At 40.3% G+C, this 17,932-nt stretch overlaps 1 protein-coding gene across 3 annotated transcripts in view; it reads right to left on the bottom strand.

Moving 5' to 3' along the window:
- Positions 1-17,932, bottom strand: part of TRIM55 (tripartite motif containing 55) — a 63,914-nt gene that overhangs the window by 41,856 nt on the left and 4,126 nt on the right. For all 3 annotated transcript variants that reach the window (XM_006880431.1, XM_006880430.1, XM_006880432.1), the window contains exons 3-4: positions 7,361-7,526; positions 3,338-3,433 (exon numbers count right to left, since the gene is read on the bottom strand). In XM_006880431.1, the coding sequence (XP_006880493.1) occupies positions 3,338-3,433; positions 7,361-7,526 (262 nt within the window). The remainder of the gene's footprint in view (positions 1-3,337; positions 3,434-7,360; positions 7,527-17,932) is intronic.

The following is a 17,932-nucleotide window of genomic DNA, read 5'->3' on the forward strand; positions in this document are numbered from 1 at the left end:
TCTGGAGACTAAGGTATGCCTGATACAGGCCATGGTTTTTGCAATCACTTGTTAAGCATCAGAGTTGGACAATGACTAGGGAGGATAGAAGGAGAATTGACTCCTTTGAGCTGTGGTGCTGGAGAAGAGTATTGAATGTACCGTGGACTGCCAAGAAAACAAACAGATTCATCCTAGAGAGGGTTAAACCAGACTGCTCCTTGGAGGCAAGGATTCTGGGGCTTCGCCTGACATACTTTGGACATGTTGTAAGGAGAGACAGGTCTTTAGAGAGGGACATCATGCTGGGTAGAGTAGAGGGACAGCGCAGGAGGGGAAGACCCTCTATGAGGTGGATTGATTCAGTTTCTAGGGTAATCGGGATGGGTGTGTCAGAGGCAATGAGATTGGCATGGAATAGTGCACGGTTTAGGGCTGTTGTACATAGGGTCGCTATGAGTCGCAAACGACTCGGCACATAACAACAACAACAGGGCAACAGGGATCCCCCCCCTTTATGAGTGTACATCAGAATGAACAATCTCCTACCGTGTGATTTACAGCCTCTGCAAACTCATTGGAGGGTCAGCTATGAGGCAGTTCTGAAATGATGGCAATGAGTTTGAGTTTTGCATTTGAGAGATGCATATACACAGGCACACACACATTCTAAACCGCTTTATTTACTCAAGTAAATTTATATGAGGAACAATTTTCATATCTTTAAAATTTTTTAAAAATTTGTTTCTTAAATAATTTCGTTGTGTTCCGTCAACCAATATTCCATAATTTATATAACCATTCCTCTAACTCATTAGAGAGCCCTGGTGTCCTAGTGGGTAAAGAGTTGTACTGCCAGCGTTCAGGCAAGAGGTTTAAATCCACCAGCTGCTCCACAGGAGAAAGATGGACATGCTTCTCCCATGTAATTTACTATCTCTGGAAACCTGCTGAAGGATCAGCTATGTGCTGATTCCAAATCAATACCTCTTAACAAAAATAGTTCATTTTATACAGTGTTTCCTGATAAACTGTTGATATAAAACATTGAAGACTCTTGGCCATTTGCAATCTCTTCTTTTAGCCCCACAGGAAGCACTTCTATGTTCTGCTATGTAAAAATATTTTTAAAAGGTGAATCCAATTCAGTGACATTACTCTCTGCCACAACAGGGGCAATAACCCTGACCTTCACTGCCAGAAAGTTCTCCCTGATACTTACATAAATCCCTTCTGCTGAATTAAGCTCAAACCTGTTCCTCCTTGTCTTGTTAAGACTTAAAAAAAAAAACAAACCCACACACAGCTGCGTCCTCTTTCACCTCTGACCAGTCCTCATTAAGAAAACCTGTTGTTTCATCTCTTGTACTTCTCTGCAGCTCCCTAAATGGAATCTGAGTCATTAGCATTTGCTCATCAAAGCCCAAGACGAATCAGAGGAATCCTCTCCCCTTTGCATTCTCCACCTTTTCTGTCCCAGAGAGAAAGCCTCTTGCTCCGTGGACGAGTCTCTAATGAAAGTCCCCCAGAGACTAGATAGAGATGATCCTCATTTGGCCACAAACGATACACTCCTGTTTATTCAAACTGATGCAAGGTGACGACTCATGGCTTAATAATTAAATTGTTTTTGGCATTTATAGTAAATTATCAAACCAAATTTACAATCACTGATTATGCATCTTCCTTCCATAGAGCAGCTAGTCGACTTAAACTAATGTCTTTTCACTTAGTAGCCAGTACTTAATTGTTCTTTTTTTTTTATAACTTGCCTCCTTTCTTTTTTCATTTTATTTTATTATTATTTTTGTGTGTCTGTGTACCGCCAAATCAGATCTGACTGGTACAGGAGGAGATTGTCCCTCCTTTCCCGGCAGAGCATCTGGTGGATTCAAACCATGGGCCTCTGGGATTGCAGTGCAGCTTCTTGCCACTAGGCCACCAGAGCTCCCCTTACTTAATTGTTCTTAAAAAACAAAACAAAACAAAAAAAACACCAAAATACAGAGTCTTTTCAATTGTTTTGTGTGCAGCTGAAAGTTAGATAATGAATAAGGAAGATCAAAGAATAATGAATATGTTTGAAGGGAAGTATTGAATATCCCATAGACTGCCAAAAGTACAAAACAACCTGTCTTGCAGGAAATGCAGACAAAGTGCTCCTTAGAGGCAAGGATGGTGAAATTTTGTTTCATGTACTTTGGTCGTGTTGTCAGGAGGGGAGCGTCCTTGTGGGGGGAAACACCCCATCATGCTGGAAAACATGGAAGGTCAGAGAAAGAGGAAGATTGCCAACAAGATGAATGAACAGTGATGGTATCAATGGGCTTGGGCTTCAGGGAAATTGTGAGAATGGTGCAAAACGGGGCAAGATTCTTTTCAAAGGGTCGAGGAGAGTTGTGGTCAACTATATGGCACCTACCACCACCACCACCACCAGTTGATTGTTTTAAGAAATATCTGTCTCGCTGTCTACGAAGATGGCGCCGAAAGCCAGGAAGGAAGCCCCTGCCCCTCCCAAAACTGAAGCCAAAGCAAAGGCATTAAAGGCCAAGAAGGCGTCCTGAAGGGCATCCACAGCCAAAAAAAAAAAAAAAGAGAAGATCCGCACGTCACCCACCTTCTGGCGGCCTCAGACGTTGAGACTCCGACGGCAGCCCAAATACCCCCAGAAGAGCGCCCCCAGGAGAAACAAGCTTGACCACTATGCCATCATCAAATTTCCCCTGACCACTGAGTCAGCCATGAAGAAGATAGAAGATAACAACACACTCGTGTTCACTGTGGATGTCAAGGCCAACACGCACCAAATTGAACAAGCTGTAAAGAAGCTCTATGACATTGATGTGGCTAAGGTCAACACTTTGATTAGGCCTGATGGAGAGAAGAAGGCCTATGTTCGACTTGCTCTTGATTATGATGCTTTGGATGTTGCCAACAAAATTGGGATCATCTAAACTGAGTCCAGCGGGCTAATTCTAAATATAACTTTTTCTCACCAAAAAAAAAAGAAAATATATATATATATCCTAATGTTATTATTTGAGTTTTGCTTCACTTTTTTCACTTGTTCCATCTAGGATCTTCCCGTTGTGGTCCTTTTTAGACTATTTTTATTATAGTTCACCTTTCAAAGGGGGTTGACCAAGAATGAATAAATTATGTAATGACAATCTTGTTAAATGTTACAAAATCTACCTTCTTGGCACACAATTTCCTTTCCTGTGCTAGAAAATGAAGATTTCAGAAAGAAAGAATGCAATGTTGGAACCGGGATTTCAAGGGTGGCAATGAGGAAGCCATGGATTTCCAGGAGTAGCAGCCTTGGTTTTGACTCCTGTGGAGCCACTGGACTTACCTCAATAGTTTTACAGGTGTCCTCCAGCTGGCTGATCACTCCCTGGACTCGGTCATTGCTGCCCACAAGGATGGCAATGCCATCACTGAGTTCAGACTGAAAGAGAGAAAAGAAAGGATGAAGGAACCTTGTCTGTGCATGTAGTCACACTGTCCTCATGGATTCTTCCTCTAGGGTCTAGAGAACCCCTGGAGAAACAGAGGAGTGGGGGGATCCTGCAAGCCTCCTGATACCAGTGTAGAATTGTGAATGCATTTGCATAAATGCAGTTTTTAAAAAGTGGTTTCATAGATGCCACCAAATCATCAGTGGATACTGTTATCCTACTATTCAAGCTAAAGAATTGCAAGTGATTAGTAACCATGGTCGATGCTGATTTGTGGTGACTCCATATGTGTCAGAGAACGTGCTCCAAAAGGTTTTCAATGGGGGAGTTTTCAAAAAGCCTTTTAATCACATCTCTTCTCCAAAGTGCCTCTGGATAGACTTAGATGTCCAATCTTTTCACCTGTAAATTGATTATACTGCCCACCTTGAGTTCCCCAGGGTGTAAATTATCATGGAATCAAACTTTCACATATTTCTCCCATAGTAGATTTGAACAATTGACCTTTTGGTTAGCAAACCAAGCACTTAATGATTGTGCTGTCAGGGTTCCTTTTGGACTACACAGAGATTCATAAAGAATTGTGAGTGTTACAGATAATATAAAAGGTTGTTGTTGTTGTTAAGTGCTGTCGAGTCTTAGGTGACTCATAGCAACCCTACGAATGAAAGTCCTCGACACTTGCATGCCTGACTGCCTGACTTTCTTCCTTTCTCCAGGTTTATAGAGTTTCCCAAGGCAAGCTATATACAGAAGTGGATGCCACTCCTGCTTCCAAGCTTGTTTCAACTGGGGAGTGCCACCAAACACTGTCCACCATGGGTAACCATTATCACATTTGACACATCAGTGTCACAGTGTTCAGCTTCACAGTGACCACAAGTTACCTCTGTATGGCAAAAGGAGCCTTGTATATTAATTCAGAGTTCTAAATGGAATTCTTTTTTATCTCATAATTCATTTTGCTTGGGAAATTGATTTATTCAACATACACTGTAAACAATCACACACTTAAATAAGTCCCGTTATTAAAACCCATTGTCATTGAATGATTCGGTGACCCATGTGTTACAGGGAACACAATACACGGATGTTTACTCAGCTCTAAGCTTAAAGCTATGAGCTGGGATTGACTTGATGGTGAGCTTGGGGTTTGTTATGCCTTGTTTTTGGCTTGTTTGTTTGAGTTAATATTTTTTTTCTAATTTAGGTTGTTTATTTTTCATTTCAATGAACATCTACAGAGATTTTGGGATTCCATTCATTCATTGTTTGAGTTAATCTTAATGGAAGAAGACTGCCAGCATTTTCTTCCCTGGTTTTTTTTTTTAGTAACCCTGAGTTGCCTCAAACTGTCAACCTGTAGGGTTCTAGGGGAGAAATCTCAACTCTGGAATTATCTTGCACTTTTGACCTGAGAAGAGATTCCACCATCAGTACTCTTTGCATCCTAGGCTCCTCATGGAAGACAAAGAGTCCTAAGTAGGAACACAGGAGACTGACCTGCTCCTTAACTATGTCTTTAACTATTCTCTATGATGTTGAACAAGACATCAGATCATTTTGGACCTTACTTTTCTCATATTTAAGCTATTAAGAATTTTTTATAATATTGCGAAGCTGTAGAATACATTCTCCAAAAGAAATCTAAAGTAGAATAGCTAGTAAAATGGGAGGTAAACGTGAAGCTGTGTTGTCTGCACAGGTACTAGAGAGGGGGTCCCATCTGACTGTCCTTCTCATGTTCTCACTGAGAACCCCTGACCTCAACAGTCCCGAAGTGACATCCAGAGTCTCCAGGGCTCAAGGGAAGTACAGATAATACATAATATAGATTTGGATTTCAACAGAGTTGGAAGTGCCTCACAGCTGATCCTCACATGAGAATTTTTCTGAAGAAGTAAATCTCACAGGAGGAGAATACCCATCTTTCTCTCCCACAGCCAGTTGTGGATTTGAACCACCAGTAAATAAGTATAATGATAATAAACTATCTCTCTTTCTGTCATTGCTGTTGAGTGAGAACCCACTCATAGTTTACCTCCAGAGGGTTTTTGGAGGCTGTATGTAAATCACAAAGGAGGAGAGTGGCCATCTTTCTTTCATGGAGCTGCTGGTGCATTTGATCTGCTAAAGAATCACCACTTGGTTCGCAGTTCAATTTCCTAAGGACTATGTCACCAGACTTCTCATATAATAATGATAATCATATTATTATTATTATGGTGATGATTATAATAAAAGGCAATAATAATGAACACCAAAAAAATTTTACTTATGTCAGAACTGAATTATAAATAGAAACCCATCCTAAATCCAAGACTACCTACAGTCTGAAACTAGCTACTATCCGTTTCCAAGATGCTCTACATTCTTTGGAGGGAAAGGGAGAGAGAATAAATCATAAGTTGACTGAAAAAGAAATAAATATTATAGGCATCTTGATAAATTTTACTTTATATAACACTTGGTAAATACAGATTGCAACTGATGTTGTCCAAGAATTGATTCCAAATTTTATTCTTTCCACAAGACACTGACCAATGTGAAATCTGTGGTTCTAGCTAAAAGAAACTGAGGTATGGATCTTCCCAGAGAGGCAACATGGTTTCTGGGTGACACAAATGGTTTGTGCATATCTATTAACCTAAAGATTGGTGGTTCAAGCCCTCCCAGTGTCACAGAAGAAATGTCAGCCTATGTAAAATTTACAGCTGATGAAAGGCCAGTAAACTACTCTACTCTTGCAGACATGGGATCTTCATGACTCAGAGGTGATTCAGTCTGGCTAGTATTAGAATGTGGGAACTCTGGTGCCATGGTCTGTAGGGAGATGTGCTGTTAACCCAAAGGTGGTTCAAATCCACCAAGGACGGACAATTTCCTCGCTTGGGACTTATGCCTTGGAAAACCCAAGGAGGATCAGCTATCAGTCAGTCCTGACTTAACAGAAATGAGTGTAAGTTTGAGATATTAGAATGGCTGCATCTATTGAGGTATCCACCTCCATTTTGAGTGCATTGTCCTGCTAATGCATGGACACAGGTTTGCAGAGTCCTTATGGCGGGGGAAGACACTGTTTGGCTGGAATGAGGGGCCTGAGCCTGGGGCTGTAGGATGGGAAATATGGGCCACATTCAGGGGGTCCGTTCAGTAGTGCACACAGATGACAGGAAGGTTGGCACAAGACAAATCTGTTGGATTTGTGTTAGTCATTCATTGTAACTTCCACACACTAGGAGTGGAGGTAGAAAACAACTTGAGCAGGACAAAGAAAACTTTGTGACTAAAGCAAAAAGTTGTTATTTTGTCTGTATTTTAAGTAATGCTCAAGCAGCTTAAGCTTGGGCCAAGTTTTGTAGATATTACTGTCTTCAGAAAGTACCAATTGCACAAAAACAGTGATCCATTCTTTCCTTACCCTCCATATCCTTCCCACCACCCTCAGGATACCTAACCTGTGGCCAGATGTGCACCAGCCACACAGCACACCACATGCAATTTTACCCACCGTGCTCACCATCCTTGAAGCTTCAAAGTGGACAAAACTTGAAAACAATATGCTGACTACATAACCAGCCAGTACATAACCAGCTGAGTGTATAACATAAACCAGTCCCAAGGAAATAGACTCTTTATGATCCTACTTACATAAAGCAGACACATTACAAGGAGCCCAAAGCTTTCAAGTGGTTACCAGGAAAGGGAATGTTCGTTTAGCGGGTACTGATTTTTTGTTAATGGTAGTAAAAGAATTCAGAAAAGAATAGCAGTAATGGTTGCATAATATGATGTTATAGATTTATATAGGTAAAAACTGTTGAATGTGGAGTGGGTGTCCTTGGGCTCCTCTTTCCACACTGGGGAGCCAGCCTCACTCAGCAGAGCTGTGGAGGGGAGGGTGGTGGCTCTATTACCTTCTGCCTCTGGAACACATGAGTGAGGGGGGCCACCTGGCAATCTTTGTGTGCTCCGAAGACCTTGCATAGGGAGCAGGTGGGCACCTCGCAGTTCAGACAATAGATGTTGATGCGCTCCTCCTCATGCTCCTCACACATGGGCTGGTCAGACTTCTTTTCTGGCCTGCGAGGAGAAAGGAAGACAAATGTCTATCAGTTCCCACTGGAATATAGATGAGAAGGGTGATTAGCTTTGCAAAATCCCAACTTCCCTTGGACCACCAGCCATCCCATTCCTGAACGCACGTAGGTCCACTCATGTACTCAAAACCAAACCAACCCTCTGGTTCTGAATGGATCCATGACAGCTTCCCTAGAAGACTGGATAGAATTGTCCCAGATAATTTCCAAATATGCAAATCTTTATAGATGCACAGTCCCTCATTTTTTTCCCTGGGTAGTAGATGGTAGAGTTTGAATCACTATCCTTGAGTTAGAAGTCAAGAACTTTAGCCATCACACAACTAGTGTTCTTCCTCATGTGCTCAAAGCCCCCCAAATTCTGCTTCCCAATGGGTATAGCTGTGGTGTAGTAGCAAATTTTTATCAACCAGTTTGGTGTATGGCAATAGGAGACCCTGACCTGTAGACCTTGACCAATTTCCATAGTGTCAATATTTCCACCTTAGGCAATTTCAGGCTACCTAAGATTTAACAACAGGTTTGCAAAATTCTTGACCATTACATTTAACTCCACGTCTTCAGAAACCATCTCCACAGCTGAGAGGCATTTTCCTATTAAGCCTAATGAAGAGATAGTTTTCAATAAACTACATCTGCCCTCCAAGCCTCTGGAGCCATCAAAAGAAGTAAGGGTATGCACAACGAGGAGAGGATCACATAGATGAACGGGACATTCTAAAGATTAAGTCTCTGTGCACATCAAAACCTTTTCCCAATAGTGTGAAAAGAAAACCTACTGCCTAGGAAAAAATTAGTAACTATATCTTAGATAAGTCGTAACAAAAATTTACAGAATATTACAGGGTCTCCACAAGAAAAAGACTGATAACTCAATTATAAAATGGGCAAAAGATATGAAAAGACCTTTTATAGAAGAAGATTTTCAGATGGCTCAAAATCACTGGCAATGAGAGAGATGAAAATCAAAACCACAATGAGATACCATCTCACCCCAATTACAGTGGCAAAGTTTAACAGCAACTTCGGACAAAGACAGCAAGAAATAAATATTGAAGAGGATGTTGAGAGATTGGAACGCTCATACACTGTTGGTAGGACTGTAAAATAGTACAACCACAATGAAAGACAGTTTGGCACATCGTCAAAAGGAAGACCCCAAGAAAAACAGAGCTGAGACACCAAAAAGAGATTTGTATATCAATGTTCATAGCAGTATTATTCCCAACAGTAAGAATATGGAAACAGCCCAAATGTCCATCAACAAATGCCTGGATTGAGAATTTGTGGTACATTCACACGATGATATACTATGCAGCACTCAGGAGCAATGATTTTGAAAAATACTATATATAACATAAAGGAGGCTAGAGAGGACATCATACTGAGTGAACTAACTCAGGTGCATAAGAACAAATACTGCATAAGACCTTTATTGTAAAAGCAGAAAGATAACCAGGAAGATGAATATGGATATACAAAGAGGGACAGGTGCAAGGTGAGGGTGAAAGGTGAGGGTGAAGAGGAGGGGAAATCACAGGATCACAGAGTTTGGTAGGAAGAGGTAAGAGAAAAAAACAAATAAACAATATACATGAATAAAACACTATGTAAACAAATTATTGTATGCAAACTAGTAAATTAAAAAAAATTAGGGCATATCAGTGTTCTTTGCAGCATTATTCACTAACTTTTGTAGCAAAAAAGTGGAAGCAATTTAAACAACTATCAATAGATGAATGGATAAACAAAATACGGCACAAGTGCAATAGGATATTGTTGTTGTTGTTGACTGCCGTCGAGTCAATGTCGACTCACAGTGACTCTATGAACTGAAGACCTAATGCCTTTCCATAGCTATCATTGTTTCTCCAAGTTCATAGAGTTTCCAGAAGCATGTGGTTTAGGAAGTGGATGCCACTCCTGCTTCCCAACCTGTTTTACAACTGGGAGCTTATCAAGCACTGTTCACAGTGGGAAACCATTCTGGTATTTGATATCCCCATGGCACAAGGTTCATTCAGTATCATAGCACATTGACAAAGAGTGACGTGCAAAGTGGAAGAATATTCTTCCAGATATATTAGTAATACTATCATTTAGTAGTGGTTAAGTGTTGTTGAGTCAAATATGACTCAGAGTTAGCTTTATACAAAAGACCTGAACTCTGTTCTATGATTAACATAATTTCTGTACATTTATAAGAGAGTTTGTATTACTCTCTCAGAAAAAAAGTGTGGAGTCCTTCAACATGAGATAATCTCAAAAATGTTTTGCTGGGTGAATAAGACAGTCACAAGGGATAAAGTAGTATATGATCCTATTTATATGAAATAAACCAAATTTCATTAATGGCCAAGGACAGGAGAATCAAGTTAGGGGACACTGAGTTCTTATTAACGGTAGTGAAATAATTTGGAAAAGGAAAGCAGAAATGGTTTCACAAAATGATGCCACAGAATAAAGTTATTGTAACTGGCAAATTATCTATTTATCTATCTATCTATCTATCTATCTATCTATCTATCTATCTATCTATCATCTATCTATCCACACAAATTTTTAAAGAAAAAGAGAGACTAAGTATAGGAGTAGGTTGCACACAAACCAAACTCACTGCTGTGGAGGCAATTCTGATTCCTAGAGACCCTCCACTGCCTTTATGAAAGGAGAGGCCCCACCTATCTTTCTCCTGCAGAATGGCGGTTGCATTCAATTTATGCCATGTAAGTTAAGGAGAGTCAAAAATCTTTTCTGATTACCTAGATGTTGGATAGAATTACCTACATGTAAGAAAGAAAATGTCATCATGTGCATTATAAAAGCATTCTGGACTCCTCTGGTTGTTAACACAGAAATTAGGTATAAAAGTTAAATTTAAAAGGTTCATGGACACTTGGTTGTGTGGTTAAGAGTACAGTAATATGTATGCAGAAAATGTGAATAATTATACTGAATAATGGGAGGAAGACACAACCAGGCTTGCTGAAATTGAGAAGGGCCTAAAGTCTTTGCTGCAGAAGGTCAAGGACTGCAGTCTGCAGTATGAATTGAAGCTAAACATCAAGAAAACAACGATTATAAAAAAAAAAAAAGAAAACGATTCTTACCATCTATTGGCAATATGATAGATGGAGAAGAGATTGAAAATATTAACAATCTCTGCTTATTTGGTTCAACAATCAATACTCTTGGCACCAGCAATTGCATTAGGAAAATCTACTGTCAAAGACCTCTCCAGAGTGCTGAAGAAAATAAGGTGTGCTTAATACAGCCCATATTTGCAAATATAACATACATCTGAGACCTGGACAATGGTTAAAGATGACAGAAGAAGAATCAATCATCAATCAATGCCTTTGAGTTGTAATGCTAGAGAAGAGTATAAAACATGACATAGATTTCCAAGAGAACAAACAGGTCTGTTCTGGATAGGTGAAACCAAGCTGCTCCTTGAAGACAAGGATTTTGAAGCTGCATCTCACATATTTTAGGCATGTTGCTTAAGTGACATCCATCCTTGAAGAAGGACATCATGCTTGGAAGGGTGGAGTGAGGAAGACCCTAGATGAGATGGATTGACACAGTAACAGGTACAGTGTGGGTAGGTGTGTCAGAGACAATCAGAAAAGCTCAGGAAAGAGCAGGGTTAAGAGCTATTATACATAGGGTCACTACAAGTCATAGTTGACATGACGGCACAAAACAACAAACATAGTAGAACCTTGGAATATTGGGTCTCACAGTTCATTTCTAAATCTATTTTCCCAGCAAATAAATACCAACTTTAGCAGGTTCATAGCATCACCAGGTAATGACTGAACACCGAGTTTGTCTGTGCTAGGGAGCAGGATGACCAAGCAATAATGGATATAAAGGTATTGACACTCAAAGATAGCTGTTAACTAGTAAATTTGTTGTTGTTGTTGTTATATGCCATCAAGTTGCCTGTGACTCATAGTGACCCTATGTACAACAGCCCTAAACCCTGCTCTATCCTGTGCTAATCTTATTGTCTCTGAAACGCCTACCCCCATTACCCTAGTCACTGAATTAATCCATCTCATAGAGGGTCTTCCTCTCATGTGCTGTCCCTCCACCCTCTGAAGAATGATGTCCTTCTCCAAGGATCCTTGCAATATATCCAAAATATGTCAGATGAAACTTCAGAATATTTGCCTCCAAGGAGCAGCCTGGTCTCACCCTCTCTAGGACAAACCTGTTTGTTCTCCTAACAGTCCATGGTATATTCAATACTCTTCTCCAGCACCACAGCTCAAAGGCATCAATTCTCCTTCTATCATTCCTAATCATTGTCCAGCTCTCTGATGCATGGCAAGTGATTGCAAAGACCAGGGCCTGGATCAGGTGCACCTTAGTCTCCAGACTGACATTGTTGCTCTTCAGTATTTTGGAGATGTCTCTGACAGCTGACTTTCACAATGCAATTCATTTTTTAATTTCCTGGCTGCTGGTACCAAGAGTGTTGATTATAGAGTCAAGCAAACTGAAGTTGTTAACAATCTCAATCTCTTCACCATCTATCCTGATGCTGCCAATTGGCCCAGTGATGAGAATATTTTTTTCTTGATATTGAGCTTCAATCCATATTGAAGGCTGCAGTCCTTGATCTTCTGCAGCAAGAGCTTCAGATCCTCCTCAGTTTCAGCAAACAAGAGTTGTATCATCTGCATATAGATGATGCAGATAGTTGATAAGTCTTCCTCCAATCCTGATGCCAGATTTCTCCTCAGAGATACCAACCTCCTGGATAACCTGTTCTGCCTATATATAGATTGATAAGATATGGAGATAGGACAAATTCCTGGCATACACCGTTCCCAATTTTGAACCATGCAGTGTTTCCTTGCTCTGTCCTGACTGTCTCCTGGTCCAAGTATAGGTTTCACATAAGCATGATCAAGTGTTTTGGGATTCCCATTCTTCTCAGAGTTAGGCACAGTTTTTTGTGATACACATAGTCAATTGCCTTTGCATAGTTAGAGTGATGAACAAAAAATTCATAACCAAACCCACTGTCATCTAGTCAGAAGTGACTAATAGCTGATTCTCCTTTGGGTTTCAGAGTCTATAAATTGTGTGAGAGGTGATTGTTTACCTTTTTCCCTCAGAGCCATTGGTGGATTTGAACAACCAGATAGGCATGGCCTTTGGATTAGCAGCTCAATTCCTTAGGGAATAGGTAATCAGAGCCCCCATACATATTAGTAATGCACATTAGTAGATGATCAGCCAGATTTAAATGTTAAGTTCAAGATCAAAATAATGCTTAATTGTAGTCAAGACTTCAAACTGGTTCATTTGGGTTTGACCTCTTATTGGGAGTTTACATTTCCACTCCCGATAGACTGAATCTACGTTTTAACAAGATCCTCAGGTGATTCTTATGCATACATGTTTGTAAATTGTTATTGGATCACAAAATGTATCTCCTACTATACGCCATAAACAATCACATTTGAAAACCAGTCATCTTGATGGGTGGTATCATGTACCTGCAGTCTTAGAACTCAGAAAGGCAGGGACCATGCTCATTTACCTCCAGAAGTCTCTAAAACGAAATCAACTATTTGAAACTGGGCTAACGCAAGTCTAGTAAGGGGAGCCCCAGTGGGATAGTGGTTAAACAATTTAGCTGCTCACAAGAAAGGAAATTACATAGATTTCCAGCTTTATCATTTTTTTAACCTAATATTTCAGGCGAGATTTCTGCCTAGGTTTTAGCAATATGTTTTCTATGAAATCTATGATCGTGTGACTTGGTTTCTGCCATATTCTTGGAATCCAGCTGGAAGAAGTAAACTCTGCAGCAGGGTACAGCATTCGTCTTCTGCAGCCTCCCATAGTTTCCTCCCTCTGCTGGAATGCACACTTCACAAGGGTAGGGGATATGGGACCATCTTTTTTCTTTTTTCTTTTCTGAATCCTCAGCGTCCAGAGCAGTGACCGCCACAGAGTAGGTGCTTGGTAAACACTTGCTGAATAAATGAGAAAATGGAGGACATTTGGCAGACTCATGGACAAGTATGCCCGTGCTCTCACATGCTGCTGTTGTTGTTAGGTGCTGTTGATTCAGCTACAGCTGATAGTGTCCCTCTGAACAACAGCTCTCCACCAGGCTCACAGCCACTGGTGCAGTCACGGTGTCAATACATCTCATGGAGAGTCTTCTCTTTCCCTGACCTTCTACCCTTCCCAGTATGATGTCTTTTCCCAAGGATTAGCCCCTTCTGACAATATACCCAAAGTATGTGTGACGAGTGTCATCATCCTGGCCTCTAAGGAGCACTCTGGTTTCACTTGGTGCTCTCACATAGCACTACCCATCTGGAGAAGGCATAGGAAAGAGACTAGGCAGAGTTCAGGGTCGCTGCGCAGTCCTGGGAGGCAAAGACAGAGAGCAAACAAAATCCTCAATACTGCACTGTGTTTAGAAGGGATGTTCCCGACAGGTTAGCAGTGTTCCTGGTCTAAAGTTCCCCTGTCTCTACGCCTTTCCTCTCATGCATCTTCCCCTCTTGATAAATGGGAGTCAAGTGAGTGTCTGGAGCTCATCTACTGGCAGTGCTCCTGGGGCTTCTCTTTCCCAAGCATGTCCTGAAAATCACCTGCGTCCCAGGTGCTGCGGTGGTGTCACCAGCAGTGAGTGGAGTCCAGGGGTATGCAAGGTACTAGACACTGAAAGTGTGGGAAACGGTCAGAAGGCCTCATTTTTAGTATGTGGCTTGTGCTGTAACAGATTTTTCTCTCATAAACTAGACATAGGAAGCTCTAGTGGTCTAATGGTAAGGAATTGTGCTGTAATCCAAAGGCACACATTTCAAATCCACCATCAGCTCCTCAGGATCAATCCCCTCCTGTGCAATTAACTGCTTCTAGAAACCCACTGGATTCAGCTATGACTCGATTCCATCTAATCAGTGCACAGCAAAAAAATTACACCATGTACTACCATCCCTAAGGCACACGGTTAGAATCTACCAGCTGCTCCCAGGGAGAAAGTTGGGCAATTAAACTGCCTCTTAAAAACCGCTAGGGGTTAGCGATGGGCTGGGTCTGACTATGGTACATAACAACAACTAACTACACACTAAAAAAACCATGCCATTTGAATCCATCTTCTGCTCCGTGGGAGAAAGATGAGCAGTATTTTCTTTATTTTTTTAATTTTTTTTCTTTTGGCAATATCTTCTTATGTGATTTACAGGCTCTGAAAACCCACTGAAGCTTGAGCTATGAGTCCGTTCTGTCTCCATGGCATGTAACAACAATATACATAAAAAGTACATCTTGTATCCCTTGTTGTTGAGTACCATAGAGTCAAAACCGACCCATAGCTGACCTTCCAGTGAGTTTTCAGAGGCAATTTACTTGCCCAACTTTCTCCCCGGGAGCAGCTGGTAAATTCTGTGTGCCTTCAGGACTGCAGCACAACTTCTTGCCACTAGGACACCAGAGCTCCCTTATATCTATCCCTTACTCGGTTTTCTTATTTAGGTAACAAAACAGGCCCAGAGGCACCCCGATAAATAAATATATAAGAAAAACCTTAAGCCAACCTGAAACAATGCAACACCTACAGAATAAAGACAGGGTGAGGGTAGCCAAGCTTATAATTGCAGTTTCAGGGTTCAGGGGTAAGTGCTGGCAGTGATCCCTAACCATTCAGTGAAAGATAAGCCGAAGGTGTCTGCAGCCTGTCCCTTGGTTTGCTGGGATGACCCTAAAATTTCCTAAGCATGGGCATCTAATCTGGGCAGGGCACCTTGGATCTAAAGTTTAATTTGACTCAGCCTTGCCACATGGTAGTTGTGTGTCTTAGCAAGTTACTTACTTAACCCCTTTCTGTCTCAATTTACTAATCCCTAATAACTGAACTAAGACACTTCAAATTAGATATGCTCAAACAAGCACATTCATTTATTTATGTTTCCTGTTTAAATTCCATCAAAATGAAAGTAAAAATTATATATATAAATCAATAAGAACAAAAGAACACTTGGAAGCAGACGAGAGGTACCAATCAAAGGCTGGAAAGTGGGATTTTTTTAAAAGTGGGATTCTGAGAAAGGAAGTGGACTAGTTGAATTTCATCTTAGCTCAGCTAAGTGCTTGCACGGAGAAATCTATAAGAAGCAAGCTGACTTGAACCACAGAATTTTGGAAAGGACTGGAACTAACAGAGTCAGTTCTCTGAAGGCAGGAGTGTGAAAGAAGATGAATAAGAGCTTTTTGCAAAATGTTGAGGCATTTGAGGATGTTCTTCACAAAAACAAGAGAGTAAACCAACAAAGAAGAAGACATTTTTAGAAAACAAGAGACTGGACCCAGAGAAAAGGAAACAGAAATATCAAGTAGAGGGTTAAAGGAAATCTCAGACAAACAATGGTTCAGATCAAGTCTTCCACAAGTACAAGTCAATAGGTAAAGTTTAAAATGGAATAATTAGGAAATGGGATCATAGAAGTAGAACAATGCCATTGGTTGATAAATAGTGAAAAAAAAACAGCTGAAAGAATTGACTGGGCCTTGAAAAGAGTGAGGTGAGGACTCTCATTAGAAGTCTTGCAATACGTTTAAATATTTTAAACTATATATATATATATTAAATATTTTTATTAAACTATATAAAGCATTTAATAGGGCAACAATAACCGTAGCTTCACAGGGTTGTTATGAGAATTAGTGTCACAGAGGATTCATGTGTAAAGAACACTGAATAGTACTGCTATCAGTTTTACTTATAGTAGCTTAATTAAATTTCATTATTATTATTTTATGTTCATTATTAATATCAGCAAAATTAGTGCCTTCTCCACACCACCACCCTCAAACACACACATAAAAGTGTCACAGCTCACCCTCATGGCAAGTTTTGTCCAGACTTGCAATCTGTAGTCTTGCTGTGGGAGGTCAGAGTTGATCAACTCCTAACGGTGTTGCCCAATGTCATGTCCAATCCTTTATTATACTTTCCCCTCCCACTCCACCCTCCAAGACTGTGGCCAAAGTTGGTCTCCTCACTCCAGAGTAACTCCAAGTTCCACCCATGTCCACTGCCTGCTCAGGGTTCTGATCTGGTAAGTCTGCCAGCCCCTAAGGACCATCTGGGTTTATGCCTAGAGAATGGACAACCTAGGGCTGCTTTTGTTACTAAGTAAAAAAAAAAGTTCCAAAGGCAATTCTCAAGTTCAAGAATCTGTGTTAAGAAGAATTTAATAATATCACAGAATAAACATCAGAAGTCCTCTCAGCTGTGACTTTCATTGATGGAAATTTTGTCTGTTGCTCTTATGTAATTTTGGTACTAAGCTTAAGGATATGTCTTGTAGCTTTATTACTATCAGTTTACTGATAGCAGATTTAGCATCTCTTCTCTGAGTTGTCTAAAAATCACTGTTGTTGTACAGGTTGAGTTGGAATCAACCTATTTTCCAGTAGGTTTTCAGAGGTAATTAAATCATGGGAAAAGATAGCCCAGCCTTTTTCCATGCAGCAGCTGGGGGATTTAAACTGTGTGCCTTCAGGGTTGCAGTGCAACTTCTTACCACTATGCCACTAGAGCTCCCTAACTACTATTCACAAATACCAAGCTCTCACTGTGGCAAGTAACAAAATATTCTAACAACAAATAGTGTAAGACTGTTTGTGGTTTAAAAAAGGATAATAATATTCGTGGTGCTACTTAATTTGTCAGCACCTATGCAGCACCTGTTCTGTGGCAGGTACTATACCAGATGCTGAAATAGTTGCTATGGTGATCTTGTGGTTAAGGAGTTGTACTGCTAACACAAAGGCAAGTGGTTCAAATTCACCAGCTGAGGGAACAACAATGGACAATCTTCTCTTCCCACGTGATTTCTGCTGGAGGGTTAGTTATCAGTCAATTCTGACTTGATGGCAATGAGTTGTTATTTTTTGGTTTTTTAATAATTGGTTGGCTAATTTTTTTTGTTAAAGGCATTATGTGTGTCTGCGATTTTAAGTAATGAAATACAATGAGATTAGATCTATGAAATGACACTTTCCTTCTCAAGAGACTTTGGAAGTGAGGGAAACAGCTAGCTCTTTATCTATGAAATGTGTCCTTCGCAATTATTCTTCCTCCTTTATTCCATCTATATCTTGGAACTATATAATTTAGTTTTGAATCTTAAACAGGCACTAATAGCTACAACAATTACAGCAATTACATGTTAGATTTACAAAATCACTTTTCTTTTAAGAGAACAAGTTTTCTTTTTTTATTATTATTAAATTTTATTAGTTTTAATGAACATTTACAGGGATTTTGGGTTTTCATTCCTTCATTGCTGCACCATTCTCTCTACCCTCCTCCCCAGTTTGTTCTTCTTCCCCGCCATCTGA

This window comes from Elephantulus edwardii, unplaced genomic scaffold (assembly GCF_000299155.1).
Source record: "Elephantulus edwardii isolate Elephantulus edwardi_28Jun2011 unplaced genomic scaffold, EleEdw1.0 scaffold00008, whole genome shotgun sequence".
In the NCBI taxonomy this organism is placed as follows: Eukaryota; Metazoa; Chordata; class Mammalia; order Macroscelidea; family Macroscelididae; genus Elephantulus; species Elephantulus edwardii.